The sequence below is a fragment of the Rattus rattus genome, chromosome 2, assembly GCF_011064425.1.
Source record: "Rattus rattus isolate New Zealand chromosome 2, Rrattus_CSIRO_v1, whole genome shotgun sequence".
In the NCBI taxonomy this organism is placed as follows: domain Eukaryota; kingdom Metazoa; phylum Chordata; class Mammalia; order Rodentia; family Muridae; genus Rattus; species Rattus rattus.
Window position 1 is genome coordinate 173,737,414 of NC_046155.1, and position 18,932 is coordinate 173,756,345.

At 42.9% G+C, this 18,932-nt stretch overlaps 1 protein-coding gene across 1 annotated transcript in view; it reads right to left on the reverse strand.

Moving 5' to 3' along the window:
* The window catches only part of Lig1 (DNA ligase 1), a 38,357-nt gene extending 19,455 nt beyond the window's left edge, over window positions 1-18,902 (reverse strand). Inside the window, exons 1-9 of the mRNA XM_032894420.1 lie at window positions 18,760-18,902; window positions 17,346-17,416; window positions 15,091-15,180; window positions 12,403-12,538; window positions 11,154-11,265; window positions 9,005-9,095; window positions 2,759-2,868; window positions 894-1,019; window positions 675-750 (exon numbers count right to left, since the gene is read on the reverse strand). Of these exons, the coding sequence (XP_032750311.1) occupies window positions 675-750; window positions 894-1,019; window positions 2,759-2,868; window positions 9,005-9,095; window positions 11,154-11,265; window positions 12,403-12,538; window positions 15,091-15,180; window positions 17,346-17,407 (803 nt within the window). The 5' untranslated portion in view covers window positions 17,408-17,416; window positions 18,760-18,902. The remainder of the gene's footprint in view (window positions 1-674; window positions 751-893; window positions 1,020-2,758; window positions 2,869-9,004; window positions 9,096-11,153; window positions 11,266-12,402; window positions 12,539-15,090; window positions 15,181-17,345; window positions 17,417-18,759) is intronic.
* Window positions 18,903-18,932: the final 30 nt, after the last annotated feature.

The window sequence follows — 18,932 nt, forward strand, 5'->3', positions numbered from 1 at the left end:
CCACCTATCCACCTGATTGTCCATTTAATAAATCTTGTGTTCATAACCAGTGGTATAAGAATGACCCAATCACAATAAAACCATCATTTAGCAGCCTATTCAGTCCCATGACTATAATCTACAATGGTTACCAGTAAAGAGAAGTGGCTCTTGATCCATACCCATTAGCCACCCAGTGCTGGCAGAGAGGCCCTCAGGAGATTCCAATGCAATGTCTGCTGCTTCCAGAGCATGCGCTCAACCTGGTAAGCTCAGGATGGGGGAATCAGTGTTCTAAAAACTGAGGGTAGAGTGCTGAATGGTACCAGTAGGCAAAGAGGCTTAAGATTTTGTCCTGGGAAGAATGCAGAACCACTCTAGGCAGGTAAGCAGGAGTGAGGGCAAGAATTACTACAATGATTACCTTGTTGTATGCCCTTAGCTCTTTGGGGCTCATACTGGAAGCTGGAGGTCAGACAAGACGCCAAGCAATCAGTGGGTAGTGGGTATGTAAACCCCCTAAACAGTTCTTACTCTGCCTGTATCCTAAGGCTTTGCAGTAGGGTCCAATAGTGTCTAAAACACTGACTAATGACAAGCCCCGCAAGAGGAAAAAACCCAAGCTAGGGCTGAGTAATGGACATGAAGAAGAGAATGTGCCAGGAGATGTTTCTCAGACCTGGGCACTGACTCACCCCTTGGTCTCTTCCTTCCTTGGAGTGTCTGACTCTTCTTGTTTGACTTCAGTTTTCACTGCTGGTTTTCGGGGTGCTGCATGGAAAGACAGGAAGTAGAGGGTCCCTACTCCTCATAGGCCCAAGTCCCGTGCCTTGTTCAGCCAGCACTGCCTAAACAGAGTCCCAACATCCGCTGCCTACACAACCCAGATGGATAAAGATGAGAAAGGTGCTCACTGAAGAAACTGCTCAGTGGCTTGGCACCCCTGGCAGGAGGCTTGCTCTGTTCTTCTTCCTGAGGCTTCTGTTTCACACCTGCCTTACACATTGGAATGTTCTCTGTCTTTGTGAGGGTTACTGACTCTGAAATGAGAAAGGGTAATGGTGATACGAACAGCAGTTGGGGTTAGTCAGTCTTGTGCACTGTGTATTCAGATGCTGAGTTCTGTGCCCCAAGATCAGGTTGCAGTCTGGACATGGGCACTGTACTGACTGATGTGCTGTGAAGAATGTTCCCCAATAATCCCTGATTGGTAAATAAAAACTTGAGCCTGTAACTGGGCAGCACAGAGAGGAAGGTGGGACTTTGGGTAGAGTGAGGTGATCTCAGGTAGGGACCATGAAGGAGAGTAGGAAAAGGGCGAGCAGAAAACAGTTGCCATAAGGCAAGATGGAAGATGAGGATGGATGACAAGCAAATAACCAAGAGAAGCTTGCCCTGAGGATACACATGAAAATAGCAATACTCAATTGGCAAGTAACAGGGTACTTATCTGGTTATTAATAGACTAATCAGGTTAGAATAGCTCAGAATCTGCTCAGCATAGTACCAGCAGTTTGTTAATAAAACCTGATGTCTCTGTATCATTTACTATGGATCAAAACAGAAACCCCCAGTAAAATTAACACTATAAAAAGTTTCTACCTCTAAACGTTAAGATCCCAAAGTTATTGCATCTTATGAGTATAAAACTGAGCAATTCTGACCTTTCATTCTGACCTTTCTCCATCTACTGTGTAAATGCAGGGACTCTCTGGCCTAATGTTCATTCCTCAGTACTAATGAAAGCACAGCTGACACTGGACTGAAAATGGAAAACTTAGGAATGGTAGTGAAAAGAAACCTCATCACCCAGCTGGGAGGCCATCAGCATGAAATACCAGCTACTCGGGACACAGACGTAGGGGAATTACAAAATTACAAAGCCACCATATACCTCATAGTAAGATCTTGTCTCAGACAAAAACAAAAGACAAACAAACAAACAAGAGCTGGGGTGTGACTCAGTGGTAGAGTACCTGCTTAGAATTCCCCAATGAGGCCTTAAAAACTGGTTCAGCATTTAGAGCACTGACTGCTCTTCCAGAGGTTCTGAATTCAATTCCCAACAACCATCTGTAATGAGATCTGATGCTCTCTTCTGGTGTGTCTAAAGATAGTAATAGTGTACTCATACACATAAAATAAATAAAAATTAAAAAAAAATATAATAATCCCCTAGTGAGGGGCTGGAGCCATAGCTCAGTAGCAGAGGACCTGCCTCTCCCACTAGTGAGAAGACTGAGGTGTGGCTCAGAATTAAACATTTGCCTAGCATATATCAGGCCCTGGGTTCCACCACCAGCATTACAAACAAACAAACAAAAAACAAAAAAACCTAAAAATCTCAGCAAGATTCAAACAGTACCATTTATTTGTCTCATAGAAAATAGATATGTGTGTATGCCTAAAATTGTCATTGCAAACATCACCTATGACACAGGGGTCTCAAAGACAGCAAGGAACTGAAGCTGCAAGAACACTCCCATTTCTGAATCCTGTAACTAAGCTTAGATAGTGCACTTAATAAACACCTACTCAGTTCGTTGTATCTGACTGACACCTATGATATCTAAAAGCATTTTATTTGAGGGCTCTTTCCTCTCTTCCCACATTCATGGGATAAAATAAGCAATAAATCCAATAATAAAAGCAAAACTTCTATTATCTTGGAGTTCACACTGAACCCAAGTTGGAGAGTCTGTCTTGTTTCAGTGAACCACTCTCCACAGACAAGTGATGCCCCAAGCAGGACCATGAAGCTGGAGAGTAAGCAACTCACCAGGGGACTCTGTGGGCTCAGGGGGTACTGTGGGCTGGTCCTCCACCTGTTCTTCCTTCTGTTTTACTTCTTCAGCCTCTCTGAGGCTTTCTGTTGGGGTCTGTGTATCTGATAACAGACAGAAAAGTTAAATGGAAATGAGGCCTAAAGGCACTGCCAAACAGTAGATAATCTGAAGCAGGAAGGTCACAAGTCCAAAGCCTGCCTGGACTACAGAGTAAATTCCATTTTTAGTTTGGGTAACTTTGTGAGAAACTGTTTCAAAAACAAGATACTGACATTTAACTCAGTAGTGGAGCACCTGCCTACCCTGCATATTTTTATTTATAAACATATTAAAAAGTCATGCTACCAGGGTAATTGTAAAATCACAGACACTAACCTGGAGGAAGTTTGCCTTAGAACAAAGATAATCCTTTTACTAGGAAATACTTAGAATTGCTAAAATCTCCAACTTACCATGAAACTTTTTTACTGACTACAAACTGCCAATTGGAAAACAAGCCTACACTAAATAACTAAAACCTGTCATGGGAAACTGAGCCATCTGAAGATTTTGATTCTTACCACATGAACAAGAACCTAGCTGGGTCAACAACTGCAACTGATGGAATGACACACAGTGCCCAAGATCAACAGATCCATCTCCAGGGCTGTTTCCCTGCATTGTTCCCAAGATAAAGGAACTCTCTCAAGAGTGTGACAGTCTACAGCCTCCACGGGAACACTGTGACACCTGCTGGACACTACATGAAAAGCTAGCTAAGGGAATTCTGTTAGTTTCTAGTTGTCTAGTTGTCTATCCTTAGATGAACTCACCACCAATGAAAAATAATTTCCATTAAATAAAACAAGATAAAAATGAAATTATACATAAATAACAATGAATTAAGACAAAAATGTTTCAAAAAACTTTCACAATGAGCTCCTATATACTGGGGTCTAGAAAATTTATTCATTTTACTATTTAATGAAAACTGTCTTACTACACAGACCAGGCTGACCTCAAACTACAGTGATCCTCCTGCCCAAGCTGCCCAAATGCTATCATTACAAGAATAGTCAATCATGTGTGGTCCCAAGTCTGAAATGTTGACTTACAGGACTGTATATCAGATTTTAAAGTCTAATCATAAGTGTCCTCTGGATACAGAAACAAAGGAGCAGTCAGTAGCAGGAACCTTCTGGTTTCTGCCTGTGCCCAGAACTGAACTCCCACAGCTCTCTCCACCCAAATCCCATGGGGGAAAGAGCTGGACTCTAAGAAGTACAGACAATCCTGAGAGCTCAGAAGAGACAACCACTCCCATTCACATTCCTGGCCGAGGAAGAACCTGTCTGGTGCCCTCTGGATACAGGAACCCAGGAGCAGTCAGGGGTAGGACCATTCCAGTTTCTGCCTGAGCCCAGAGCTGAAATCCAGTCGCCTGGAGGGCTGACACACCTGAGAGCAGAGGTAAGACCAAGTCTTCTGCTCCAAGCCACCAACCTGGAGGGTTCAGGACACATAAAAACACGAGCAGCTTTCTGTTCCCAGATCTGGCTGAAAACAAACAGGTCTGTAGGAGTGCTGACACACAGGCTTAAAGAAGGGTCAAGCCACTGTCAGAAACAGCAACACAAGCCAACACCAGAGACAATCTGATGGCAAGGCAAGCGCAGCAACCTAAGCAACAAAAACTAAAGACTACTTGGCATGATCAGAGCCCAGTACACCCAACAAAGCAAATACTCGATATCCAAACACACCAGAAAAGCAAGATTTGGATTTAAAATCATATCTCATGATGATGACAGAAGACTGTAAGAATGACATAAATAACTCCCTGAAAGAAATACAGAACACAGGAAAACAAGTAGAAGCCCTTAAAGAGGAAACACAAAAATCCCTTAAAGAATTACAGGAAAATATAACCAAACAGATGAAGGAATTGAACAAAACCGTTCAGGATTTAAAAATAGAAATAGAAGCAATAAAGAAATCACAAAGGGAGCAAACGGGAGATAAAAAACCTAGGCAAGAGATCAAGAGTCATAGATGCAAGCATCACCAACAGAATACAAGAAATAGAAGAGAGAATCGAAGGGGCAGAAATTACCATAGAAAACATTGATATAATAATAAAAAAAAAAATGTAAAACGCAAAAAGCTCCTAACACAAAACATCCAGAAAATCCAGGACACAATGAGATCAAACCTAAGGATAATAGGTGTAGAAGATAGCGAAGACTCCCAACTTAAAGGGCCAGTAAACATCTTCACCAAAATTATAGAAGAAAACTTCCCTAATCTAAAGAAAAAGATGCCCATAAACATACAAAAAGCCTACTGAGTTCCAAATAGATTGGACCAGAACAGAAATTCCTCCCATCACATAATAGTCAAAACAGCAAATGCACAAAACAAAGAAAGAATATTAAAAGAAGTAAGGTGAAAAGGTCAAGTAACATATAAAGGCAGACCTATCAAAATTATACCAGATTTCTCACCAGAGACTATGAAAGCCAGAAGATCCTAGACAGATGTCATACAGACCCTAAGAGAACACAAATGCCAGCCAAGGCTACCATATACAGAAATACTCTCAATTAACATAGTTGGAGAAACCAAGATATTCCATGACAAAACCAAATTTACACAGTATCTTTCCACAAATCCAGCCCTACAAAGGATAATAGACGGAAAACTCCAAGACAAGGAGAGAAACTACAGCCTAGAAAAAGCAAGAAAGTAATCTAATTGTAATTAACCCAAAAGAAGATAGCCACACAAACATAACAAAGAGAATCTGAGGAAATTCAAAAATCATCAGATACTACAAAAGCCTATATTCTACAAAACTGGAAAATCTGGATGAAATGGAAAAGTTTCTAGACAGATAGGTACCAAAGTTAAATCAGGATCAGATAAACCATCTAAACAGTCACAACTCCTAATGAAATAGAGGCAGTTATTAAAAATCTCCCAGCCAAAAAAGGCTCAAGACCAGATAGGTTTAGTGCAGAATTCTATCAGACCTTCATAGAAGACCTCATACCAATACTATCCAAACTATTCCACAAAATAGGAACAGAAGGAGGACTACCCAATTCCTTCTATGAAGCCACAATTATTATGTTCATACCTAAACCACACAAAGACTCAACAAAGAAAGAGAACTTCAGACCAATTTCCTTTATGAATATTGATGTAAAAATACTCAATAAAATTCTCGCAAACTGAATCCAAGAACACATCAAAATGACCATCCATCATGATCAAGTAGGCTTCATTCCAGGGATACTGGAATGGTTCAATATACAGAAATCCATGAACGTAATCCACTATGTAACCAAAGTCAAACAAAAAAACCACATGATGCTCTCATTTTTAATGCTGAGAAAGCATTCACAAAATTCAACACCCCTTCATGTTAAAAGTCTTGGCAAAAGCAGGAATTCAAGGCCCATACCTAAGCATTGTAAAAGCCATATACAGCAAACCAGTAGCCAACACCAAACGAAATGGAGAGAAACTTGAAGAACTCCTACTTTTAAAATCAGGGACTAGACAGGGCTGTTCACTCTCTCCCTACTTATTCAATATAGTTCTTGAAGTTCTAGCCAGAGCAATCAGACAACAAAAGGAGATCAAAGAGATACAGACTGGAAAAGAAGAAGTCAAAATGTCACTATTTGCAGATGATATGATTGTATACTTAAGTGACCCCAAAAGTTCCACCAGAGAACTACTAAGCCTAATAAACAACTTCAGCAAAGTGGCTGGATATAAAATTAACTCAAACAAACCAGCAGCCTTCCTCTACTCAAAGGATAATCAGGCTGAGAAAGAAATTAGGGAAATGACACCCTTCACAATAGTCCCAAATAACATAAAATATCTTGGAATAACTTTAACCAAGCAAGTGAAAGAAAGAGCTGCATGACAAGAAACTTTGAGCATCTGATGAAAGAAATTGAAGAAGATCTCTGAAGACGGAAAGACGTCCCATGCTGATAAACTGAAGTAAAAATGGCCATTTTGCCAAAAGCAATCTACAGATTCAATGCAATCCCCAGCGAACTTCCAACTCAATTCTTCATAGAGTTAGAAAGAACAATTTGCAAATTCATTTGGAATAACAAAATACCCAGGATAGTAAAAACTATACTCAACAATAAAAGAATTTCTAGGGGAATCACCATCCCTGACCTCAAGCTGTATTACAGAGCAATAGTGATATAAACTGTGTGGTACTGGTACAGAGACAGACAAGCAGATCAATGGAATAGAATTGAAAACCCCGAAATACACACACACACTTATGGTCACTTGATCTTTGACAAAGGAGCTAAAACCATCCATTGGAAAAAGGATAGCATTTTCAACAAGTGGTAGTGGTTCAACTAGAGGTCAGCATGTAGAAGAATGCAAATTGACTCATTCTTATTGCCCTGTACAAAGCTTAAGTCTAAATGGATCAAGGACTTCCACATTAAACCAGATACATTCAAACTAATAGAAGAAAAAGTGGAGGAGCTTCAAACACATGGACTCTGGGGAACTTTCCTGAACAAAACACCAATGGCTTATGCTCTAAAATCAAATGGGACCTCTTAAAATTGCAAAGCTTCTGTAAGGCAAAAGACACTGTCATTAGGAAAAAACGGCAACCAACAGATTGTGAAAAGATCTTTACCAATCTTCCATCTCATAGAGGGCTAATAGCCAAAATATACAAAAGAAACTCAAGAATTTAAGACTCCAGGGAGACAAATAACCCTATTTTTAAAAAAAAGAGGTACAGAGCTAAACAAAGAATTCTCAGTTGAGGAATATCAAATGGCTGAGAAATGCCTAAAGAAATGTTCAACATCCTTAGTCATCAGGAAAATGCAAATCAAAACAACCCTGAGATTTCACCTCACACCAGTCAGAATGGCTAAGATCAAAAACTCAGGTGACAACAGATGCTGCTGAGGATGTGGAGAAAGAGGAACACTCTTCCATTGTTGGTGAGAGTGCAAACTGGTATAACCACTCTGGAAATCAGTCTGGAGGTTCCTCAGAAAATTGGACATTGAACTGCCTGAGGGTCCAGCTATACCTCTTCTGGGCATATACCCAAAAGATGCTCCAACATACAACAAAGACACATGCTCCACTATGTTCATAGCGGCCTTATTTATAATAGCCAGAAGCTGGAAAGAACCCAAATGTCCTTCAACAGGTATGGATACAGAAAATGTAGTACATCTACACAATGGAGTACTACTCAGCTATTAAAAACAATGACATCATGAAATTCATAAGCAAATAGGTGGAACTAGAAAATATCATCCTAAGTGAGGTAATCCAATCACCAAAAAACACACATGATATGCACTCACTGGTATGTGGATATTAGCCCAAAAGCTTGAATTACCCAAGACACAATCCACAGACCACATGAAGCTCAAGAAGGACAACCAAAGTTCGGATGTTTCACTCCTTCTTAAAAGGAGGAAGAAAAATATTCAAAGGAGGGGATATGGAGACAAGGTTTGGAACAGAGACTGAAGGAATGGCCATTCAGAGCCTGCCTCACCTGGGGATCCAGCCCATATATATAAAGCTACCTAAGCTATACAATATTGATGAAGGCAATAAGTGCATGCTGACAAGAGCCTGATAATAGCTGTCTCCTGAAAGGTTCTGCCAGGGTATGACAAATACAGAAGCCAATGCTAGCAGCAAACCACTGAACTGAGAACGGGGTCCCTGTTGGAGGAGTTAGAGAAAGGACTGAAGGAGCTGAAGGGGCTTGCTACCCCATAAGAACAATACCAACCAACGAGAGCTCGTAGGAACTAAACCACTACCCAAAGACTACACATGGACTGACCCATGGCTCTAGCTGAATATGTAGCAAAGGATGGCCTTTTTGGGCACCAATGGAAGGAGAAGCCCTTGGTCCTGCCAAAGCTGGACCAGCCAGTGTAGGGGAATGTCAGGGTGGAGAGGCAGGAAGAAGGGTTGTTGCGGAGGGGGAACACCCTTATAGAAGAAGGAGAGGGGAATGGCACAGGGAGCTTATGGACAAGAAACCGGGAAAGGAAATAACATTTGAAATATAAATAAAAAAATGGAATTAAAACACAACAAAAAAAGAAATCTAATCATCTTGTACTACGCATACCTCCCCTCCCCTTACAGATTCCCGTTCGGTGTCCCTTGAAGCCATACGCACACAAACATGCCCCTCTTATCCTACTCCCTCACCTTCTTCTTTTTTCCTTTTCTTAGCTGCTTTGTCTTTGTCTTCATTGTGCTCCTCAAGAGTGTCTTGAATTGTCCGTTTTGGGAGCTGCTTCCGTGCTGGAAAGGTAAAGGGAGTTTGTCTGTGCCTGCCCCAGTGATCAGACATACTGCCTGGTGAAAGGGGCAACTCAGAAGGTTCTAGATCCCCTCTCTCTTCCTAAGCACCATAGCCACTACCCCAATGTACGCCTCATCTTTCCAGCTCAGATTCTGTAATCTTGGTTGAGTTATTTATTCTCTTTCTGTCCCTCCCTTTCTTGCATTTTGAAAACAGAAACAAGTTCCATTAAATATAACAGGATGTACTCAGCACCCTCAGCCTGGGGTCTGAGAACCCTGAGGATCCAGCCACTACACTCTTCTCTAGCTCTTGCCATACACTATCCTCAAGCTGCCTCTTCAATCTACATTGTATTCTCTAGAAACACCATAGTGTCAGAATTCCCACGTGTCCAGTTTTTCCTACCTCTCAGTCTTTGCACACATGACACCTATCTGGGAAAGCCTCCACTTGCCTTTTCTGAACCTTCCCTAGGCACCACGGACAACTGACTTCTGAGTTCCCAGAGCAGTCCTGTGACTAGTTCTGCCCCGTGGAAGCATTCAGGAAGCTATGTATGTGATACTAAACTTGAGCACTTAAAGGAGAGAAAAGCCAAACTGGAGAACCTAGTTTTAACAACACCTCATGATCTGAATACAATTTCAGTTCTAAATTATGAGCAGACATTTTTTAATGCTGATTGTGGGTTCATATTGATTGTAACTTGGACTTCATCTGGAATTCCTAGGAGATGCACCTGTGTCTGTGAGGGTGTTCCTATTGAGTTTTAACTGCAGAAGTTCACCCTGAATTTGGGTGACACCATACCATGGGCTGGGAACTGGGAATATATAAAAACCAAGAGGGAAAAGTCAGCTGAACACTAGTATTATTTGCTTCTGCTTCCTGACAGGATTCCGCTGCCATGCCCTCCCAATCATTATGGACTGCGCTGTCAAACTGTTAAACGAAATAAATGTTCCTATCTTTTACATGCTTCTAGAAGGTATGTATGCTTTTGTCACAGTGTGAGAAGGGGAACAAAAGAAAATAAATAAGTTTTACTACACTAAGTTTTCAAAATCTCACATGCTGTATTATGTACCAGTCAATTCACACATCATGTTTAGGGTTTTGAAAATAAACAGCGTTCTATAAGAATAGCAGATGCCCACACCCAAGTTGCTCAGGGGAGACTGGAAAGACTTCCCTTGCTGAGGCCTGCTGTGGTGGAGCACTCTGTATGAAATGCTTGGGTCCAGAGGTGTTGTAGAGTTTAGGATTTTCAATTTCAGTCTGTAGACTGCACTGGCTGAAGTGAACGAGTATTCTGATCTTACAGCATGCACCAGCTTCCCCATGTCCCCTAGTTAACACACTGAAACTTTACAAGTACCCATCTCAGTCACCACACTACAAACAGAGCAGGCTCAGCCCTCAGGTCACATATGGCCCTCACCTAAATCTTTCCCATACCAACTGTTCTTCTTCCATCTAGGCTTCCTGTCTCAGGCTGATTTTCTAGAATGTTCTCTAATCTCTCCATTCAGTAGTATCCCCTACATTCTGTGGTCTCTGTAACAGAATTCCAAACTTAAGTGAACCAGATGTTCCCAATTCACTCACACTACCTGGAATTCTCTTCCTTTCTCCTATCCCAGCTGGCTCCCTTTGCCTTTTAGGGCTCAACTTAGTTACCAGTTCTTCCAGAAATCTCCATATTTGCACTCTTGTGTTCCTACTCAGAATCTTGTACAGCAAGTATCACTCCCCATGACAATCACAATTTCCCACATATACCAAGCTCTGACTGTGGGCCAAGTCAGACCCATACACTTCACAGGAATCAGCTTTTAATCCTGGCACTTCTGGGCAGTTGGTACTGTACTTCAGACCACTTGTTCTACAAGTGAAGTAACCACACCTCTGCAAAAGTGAGGTGGTTTGCCACAGGTCACACAGCTCAGGGACAGTTAACCATGCTCACTACCACGGTTCTATCATCAGAGCCACTGAAAGGATGATCACCAGGGGTAGTATGGATGGAAGGGATGGAGCTGGCCTGTCCTTACCAGTTCGGCGCTTTGGGAATCCTGATGGGGAGATGTCCATGGAGGGGCTGCTGTTCTCAGGACAGGAGTCAGGGCTGGGAGGAGAGCTCTGTTTGGAGTCTGACACAGGCTTCTGAAAACAGACAGAAAGAACAGTTTTAGAATAAAGATGTATGCCACCACCTGGCAGCTTCAACTACCACATGCTTCAGAGTAGGACGGACTCAGCCTCTCACATCCAATGTCACTTCTGGTTCCTCAGTCCCATCCCCACCCAGACCACCTTCTCTCTCCTAGCTATCATTAGACCCATGAATACAACTTTTAGTGTCCCAGATTCACTCCATTATGAAACTCAATCTTCCTTTTTACACTTATACGTATGGTGGCCTAACTAAAGATCCCTTAGAGTTAATACAATCATGGGCCTGAGGACTCTATTTCTCTGCCTCCTTTGCAACTAGTATGGTCATAAGACTAAGGACCACATTTTCAGTCTCCCTTGTACTTCCAAGGTCCTAGGAGAGGACTAATTCTTGCACATTATCCTGTGATACCACACCACATGGCATGTGCTTGCATGTCACACACACAGTGACTCACACACAAGTTACAAAAAAAAAAAAATTAAGTAGAAGAAGAGTCACAAGGAAATGTGACCACAGAAATCACAGACAGAGAACATAAGACTGTCTCAGTTAATGGAAAAAACAGGCTTCTAGAAAAAAAGAAACGACATAAAAGTAATCTTTCCCTAGAAGTTCCAGAAACAAAAGGCCCTGCCCACACCCTAAGATAATCCACTCCAGGTACCTGACCTACCTAATTGCAGGATAACTGTGAAATAGCCAGCACCACAGGTATGTTCTCCATGAGGTACCTGAAGTATGATGATGTCAAGGGGCCAAATGAGCCCCACCTCCTAGAGAAGAGGTAGACTGGAACCCTGTGCCCTCCTGCTTCAAAGAACAATGGCAGAGATTGCCACTCTCCTAAACAAGTCCCCAGAGTCTTCCTGTACTGCCACTATACTCAGCTTCATGGGTGAGTAGGAAATTGGCAAGCTCGAGGTCTGAAAGGTGGCTCAATAGGTAAAGGTGCTTGCTGCACATGCCTAGAGACCAGAATTCAATTTCTAAAACTCATGTCAAAGTGGAAGAAGAGAATACCACAAATGTGTCCTCTGACCTCCATGAGCAGGGCAAGGATATACACACATACATACAAAAATCAATTTTTGAAAAGAAACCAGCAGGCAGCTGGAACCTACTTGGACTTGGGGGGTACCAGGGGCTTCATCTTCGTCCTCCCCTTCACTGCTCAGAACCTGGGCCACCTTCCTTCCTGGTCTCTTCACTGGAGAATCATTCTCAGGCACCGCTCGATTCCTCTCCTTCAATGCCACCCTGGAAGTCAGGAGGGAGATGGTGGAGCACGTGGCAGGCAGCATAAGGAAACCACCCACAAAACTCTGCATTCCCTTCTCTTCCATTTCAGTGAGCAGTGAGCATCTACTAGGTATCTCCATGGCATTCACTTTTTTTTATTTTCCCTTTTGAGATGGTCTCACGTAGCTAGGCCTAGCCTCAAACCCAGTAAGTAGCAAAGGCTGACTTTGAACTTCTGATCTCCTGCCTACACCTCACTAGCACAGGGAATGTGAGCTACATATCTGACTTCATTATATGTACTTAAGTATCCTTCCCTCCCTCCCTTTCTCTCTCCCATGCCTGAGGCATCTGTGAGGACTTGTCACGAAGACTAGGTGGATTTCTCAGCAGGGACCGGCTTCACACTAATATCCATTTGAAGACCTTCTCTCTTAAGTCACAAGAGTTTGAGCAGAAGACACTGTCACCCAGGCAACAGCATAATAGCCTGAAGTCTTACATGAGCAAAGGGATACATATTCTAAGTCAGTGTCCCCTTGATGCCAGCTCCAATCTCCCAGCTTATGAGGACACAGGCATGGTGTCATGCACGCTGGTGGCAGTCACTCAAGTGCTAAGTGTCCTCAGAAAGTTCACAGTCTGAACAGAGGCCATCATGAGTATCAGCAACTCCTTATTCCTTACTTATGTGACAGGCACTTATCCTACACAACTTCTTACAAAGAGGGAAGCAGGTTCGTGCTCAGCACCACAGAGTCCCACAAGCTTTATGGAGAGTAGAGGAATAGCAATCCATTTGGTTCACCTCAAAGCCCAGTGCCCTGAGCTATAGCTGACACATAGAAAATACTTGAGAGCTGTTTTCTAAGTAAATGTATATGTACAATACCATGAACATACCACCTATACAGGCGATTTACATATATAATAGTAGCCTCCCTTTTGTTATTTAAAAGTAAGCTAAAGGTGTTTATGAATGTGTATGGATTACATGTCAGGCATTGTGCCAGCCACTTGAGTTCTAACAGTGTCAAACAGGCAGACCCTGTGCTCTAGTATGATAGACACCCATCCCCAAGTATATTAAGCATCTAATGCATCAATAAATGTGTTTGCTAGAGCACTGCACACTGGTCGCAGTACTTCCTCTGGGAAGAATTTGTGGAAAGAGTTCAAGAAATCTCAAATTAAAATATATATATATCCATTTATTTTCATGTGTATGGGTGCTTTGCTTACATGTATTATCTATGTACCATATGAATGCCTAGTGCCTATAGAAGCCAGAAGGTATCAGATCCCCCTGAGTACTTGGAAATTGAACCCAGGTCCTCCAGAAGAGAAGCAAATGCTCTTAACTGCTGAGCCATCTCCAAAGCCCCTAGATTTATGACTATTATTGTTACTGTGCATGTCTATGTGCAAATAGGTGCGAATGGGCACAGGTGTTCCAAGAAGCCAGAGGCATCAGATACCCTGGAACTAGAGTTACAGGTAACTGTGAGCCACCTGACATGGGTGCTGAGAAGCAAATTGTCCTCTGCAAGAGCAGTTTGTACACTTAACTACTATACCATCTCTCTAGCCCCAAGGTCAAATTTCTCCTTAGTTATCTGAGTGAATGTTTTTATGATTACCATGTATAATTCCTCATATGGAGACCTATGTCAGACAAAAACACACACATATTACACTTACATATAATTAAAAATAAAAGCAAATCTATTAGTATAGAGCTGTAACACCTACAAAAAGGAAACAACCTAAACACTTGCCATAAATGAAACACTAAATAATTTCTTTAGGATAGCCATAGATGGGAACACAACATAAAAAGTAAAAGAACTGAGTTCCTGTGTTCCTTAAAGAAAAAAAAAAGCAAACTGATGAACAGTAACATATAACATACATAGCTTGACCTAAGTAAATCACAGAAAAGAAAGGTTCTTATGCATTTGCACAGAGCAATGTATATGACACAGTGACCTACTTCAACATTTATAGCTTGACTCCATATGCACAGAGTGCCTTTCTGCAGTAAGTAATGTTACAAATGGCACATCTGGTTGGGCAGTGGTGGCACAGGCCTTTAATCCCAGCATAGGGAGGCAAAGGCACGTGAATCTCTATGAGTTTGAGGCCAGCCTCTCTACAGATTGAGTTAAAAAACAGCCGGTTACACAAAGAAACCCTGTCTTAAAGAATGAAAACAAAAAGGCACATATATTTACTCACTGACCCCACACAGAAAAGCCCATCAGCTCTTAGGTACCTTTTTACTCCTGCTCAGCATCTCAATCTGGAGATTATGAACCACCCAGCATCTTTCCTGAGAATGTATGAATCAAAGTGTGGTCAACATCACTTCCCCGTGGAGAGAGAGTCTGGTCTAAAATGAATGCAAAGCATGTGCAAACAGAGCCCTAACAAGAATTCTGTTGGCTGTCAGCTACCTAAACTAAATTATCATTTTGAGGCCTGATATACATCTGAACTAGGTTTCTAACACATGCAGACAAAAGAATCTTGACTGGTAAAGGCATATGCTGTCCCAGCTCCTTACATACTTTGGAGGGGGTTCCTTCTCTCTGATGCTGCTGGGTATCTCCTTCTCTGGCTTCTTCGCTTTACCTTCTGTTGTGGGTTGGAAAAATGACCTGAAGGAGTACAAGGGGTGAGTCGTTAATAGTACTGATGCTCTGTATACCTGGACATCATCCCCAGCCATGCAGATTCCTCTACTTTTGTATAACTTTAAGGAGTGTTGGGGGATGTGAGAGAGGAACAACGGTAAGAATTTAATAGTACAATGGTAGAAGGCTTCCCTAGCATGGGCAAAGACCCTGGGTTTTATTCTACTCTGGACTCTTGGGGGAAGGGAGGGAGTGTAAAAGGCAAGAAAAGAACAAAAAGCATATAAACAAAGAGTTATTATCTCAGGACAGGCCATACCGGGTTTCCCATCACATGAGTGCCTGGGGATTTCCCAGGAATCCAGGGTGAATAATCAGTTCTGAGTCTACTAGTATCTGATACACCCTTCTACCTCTTATGAGTGACTAACACTTACATCTATAATACACGGACATATAACCCAGGCCTTAAAAATTAGTATAGTATACTACACACCTATAGCCACCATGATTGTCACAAGCCAAAATTTGACTATAAATAGCCCTGGGTCAGAAAGGAGAAAAGAGGATGATGAGGAACCAGAGGCTGGACAGCCCAGAGACTCAGGATTGAACCAAACATGACTGGCAGGGAGAAAAAAAGTCAATGAAATGATTCCTAATGATATTCTGCTATACTCACAGATTAGTGCCTAGGCCAACTGTCATCAGAGGGGCTTAATCCAATAGGATCAGATGCAGAGACCCACAGCCAAACACCACAGGGAACCCCACAGAAGGGGAATAGGAAGAATTGTAGGAACAACAAGGGTAAATGACACCAGAACACAGACCACAGAATCAACCAAGCAGAGCTCATAGGAGCTCACAGAGACTAAATCAGCCATCACAGACACTATATGGGTCTGAGCTAGGTCCTCTGTATATAGGTTATGGTTGTGTAGCTTGGTATTCTTGTGGGACTCCTATAAGTAGGAGGGGGTATCTCTCTTTTGCCTGCTCTTGGAACCCTTTTCCTCCTAGTGGGTTACTTCATCCAGTCTTGATATGAGTATTTGTGCCTAGACTTATTGTAAATTGTTATGCCAATTTGGCTAATGACCTGGGAGGCTTGCTCATTTTTTGAAGGGAAATGGAAGAGGAGTGAATTGGGGGGCGGGGTAGGAGGAGAAAATTGTCAGAATATAATATATGTGAGAATATGAGAGAAAAATATAAATAAATTAAAAATATAAAGAAGATTGCTGGGATTGCTAATCTTAGGAAAGTCAGCCTAAGAGTAACAGCAAAAGTAACAGAGCTGACCACAGAAAGATAAGACCATGACGATGTTTTGATAGTCTGCAACTGTGGAAACCAAGTGCAGGTTTCCTCTCTCATGTTCCTAAAGCTATCTTGCATTAATACACAGATTCTGAACTAGCACTGAGGCTGTCCTGTGCACTGAGGGAGGTTTAGTCCATGCCTAACTTTTGTCCACTAGCTATCAAAAGCAGATTGCAGACCCCCTAAACTGTCAGGACCAAAAATGTCTCTAGTCATTGCCACATGTTCCCAGGGAGCAAAACAGATGACTGAAAACTATTGCATTAGGGATCCATACCCTGAAACTAAAATTTAATGAATTAACTGAGTCATTACCCTTCTCCCATGTCCCACTTCCCATTTTCCAGACTACTGAACTCTAGGAAATTTCAACTTCAGGGCTCCCTCAAGGTCTTCTCAGAGAAGGCAGAGATGAAGCAGAAAGCCCAGAGTTTTAGAGAATGTATTATGTGGACACTCCCTCTTGCAAGGAGGAGGGAGCTCAAGAATCAGGAAGCACAAGACACTGAAGAGACTCAGAAAGTTACAAGACTCACTAGCCCCTCCCCAAGGGTAGTCCAGCAATTGCTGAGGGTGAGGGGACTCTTCAGTGGAGCTGCCTACAGGTTAAGCAGAGAGCTCCAGGGATGTAGCTTTCAGGAGCCATTGCCCATGCTCGAGTGGGCTTTGGAGTGATGAGGTTGCCTCTGAGGCATCAGTTTTCCTGTAAATAACACCATAACTCACTGTTTTACTAAGCTAAATTTGAGTAGAATCGTTTCTTTGGCTTGTGTCATCAGTGCCCTATCTGGGATGAATGTTAGTTCTCATTTTCCCAGGAAACATGACCACACAAAGAGCCTTGAGCATGGCAAGGACCTTACATAATACTTCTCTGCATGTTGGCAGAATTCTCTCCCTTCCTCTCTTGCTCTTTTTTTTTCATCAGTTGTACCTGAAAAAAGAAATCCAAAGACCAGCTAAGACTTGGGGAGGTGTAGGGGGGGGGGGTGGTGGGGGAGAACTCTTCTTAAGGAAATAAAAGAAGTATAATCAGGAGCTGCAGAGATGGCTCAGTGGGTGAGAGCACTTGCTGTAAAAGAAAGAGAACATAAATGTGAATCCCCAGCACCCAAGTTAAAAAAAAAAAAATTAATGTCAAGCATGGTCATAAATGCCTATATAAACCCAGCATTATGGGGTGGATACAGGTGGATAAAGGCAGATCCCAGAAGCTCACTGGCCGGTCAACCAAACTAGCCAGAACAATGACTAAGCTTCAAGGTCAGTGAAACCCTATTTGAAGACAATAAGGCAGAGAGTGGTATCTGCACACATGAACCTGTATTCCCACGTGCATTACCAAATACATTACACACACAATTCCTAGTGTACACACCCACACACAAATGGCTTTACAATCTGAAGCATGTGTTTTTTGTTCAGGAAAAACACCCAATTTTAAAAACCAATATGGAACTTTGATTTAAGATTTATTATTAAGGCATAAAATTTCCAGATCAGAAAGTGGAAAAACCTATCTTACTGCTTTCCACCTAATATAAAAATTTTACTGAGGACATGTAATTTTTGTACACATTTTTATTCTTTGAGAGTTGGCTCGTTATCTGCCCCCTCCCCCTTTATATTACTGAAGAGAGAAACCAGGCAGGGTTTGTTGCTGCTCGTCCAGCACTCTGTCACTACCTATATTTCAAGCTCTCCTTGGCTGCCAAATGCCAGCTTCCCTTTCCAAATGTCCGTCCTCACCCTGACAACTTCCTTCTGTTCTCCCTGTCTAAGTTTCTCTGCCTCCTCAACCACACACACAATAAGCAACAAGACCTGACCCTCCCTAAGTGTTTTCCGGCCTCACTTCCAGATGTCCAGTCTTATCCCACTCGTGCCCCTTCTGACAGCAGGCGTCCAGGGTTAAACAGGAAACTCACAAACCTTCCCTCCAGCCGCAGGTCGCCCCTCCTCTCCTGGCACCACCAATTCCGATGGCCACGCCCACCACCAGCCTTTCTCCCGAGACCCGCCCTTCCAGGCCTCCACCAGTCCTCCACAAACACTGAGGCTTCCAGCCTGCTGCGGCCTTCGTCAACCAGTCAGCCAGTGGCTCTCCCAGTACGCCTCTCCTTGCTGCCCTCTCTCCTGCGCCCTCGGCCGCCGCGACGTCCCCATGCCCAGTCTGCTGCCGGCACCCAGAACCAGCGAAGCTCACCAGCTACAAACGCTCGACACTCTCGCCGACCCCAGCCTCAGTCCCAGCCACATGCCCACGGCCCCACTTGCCTCTCCAAATCACTTTGCGGGACACCACACTCGCTCGCTCGGAGACGCAAACTCGAAAGCCCCAAATTCGCGCCACACAGATTTCGCGCGCAGACCTTGGCGGGATGAGACGGAGACGGACGAGGGCGGGGCCTGCGAGTAAAGCGCGCCGCAACTATCGCCCAGAGGCTGCT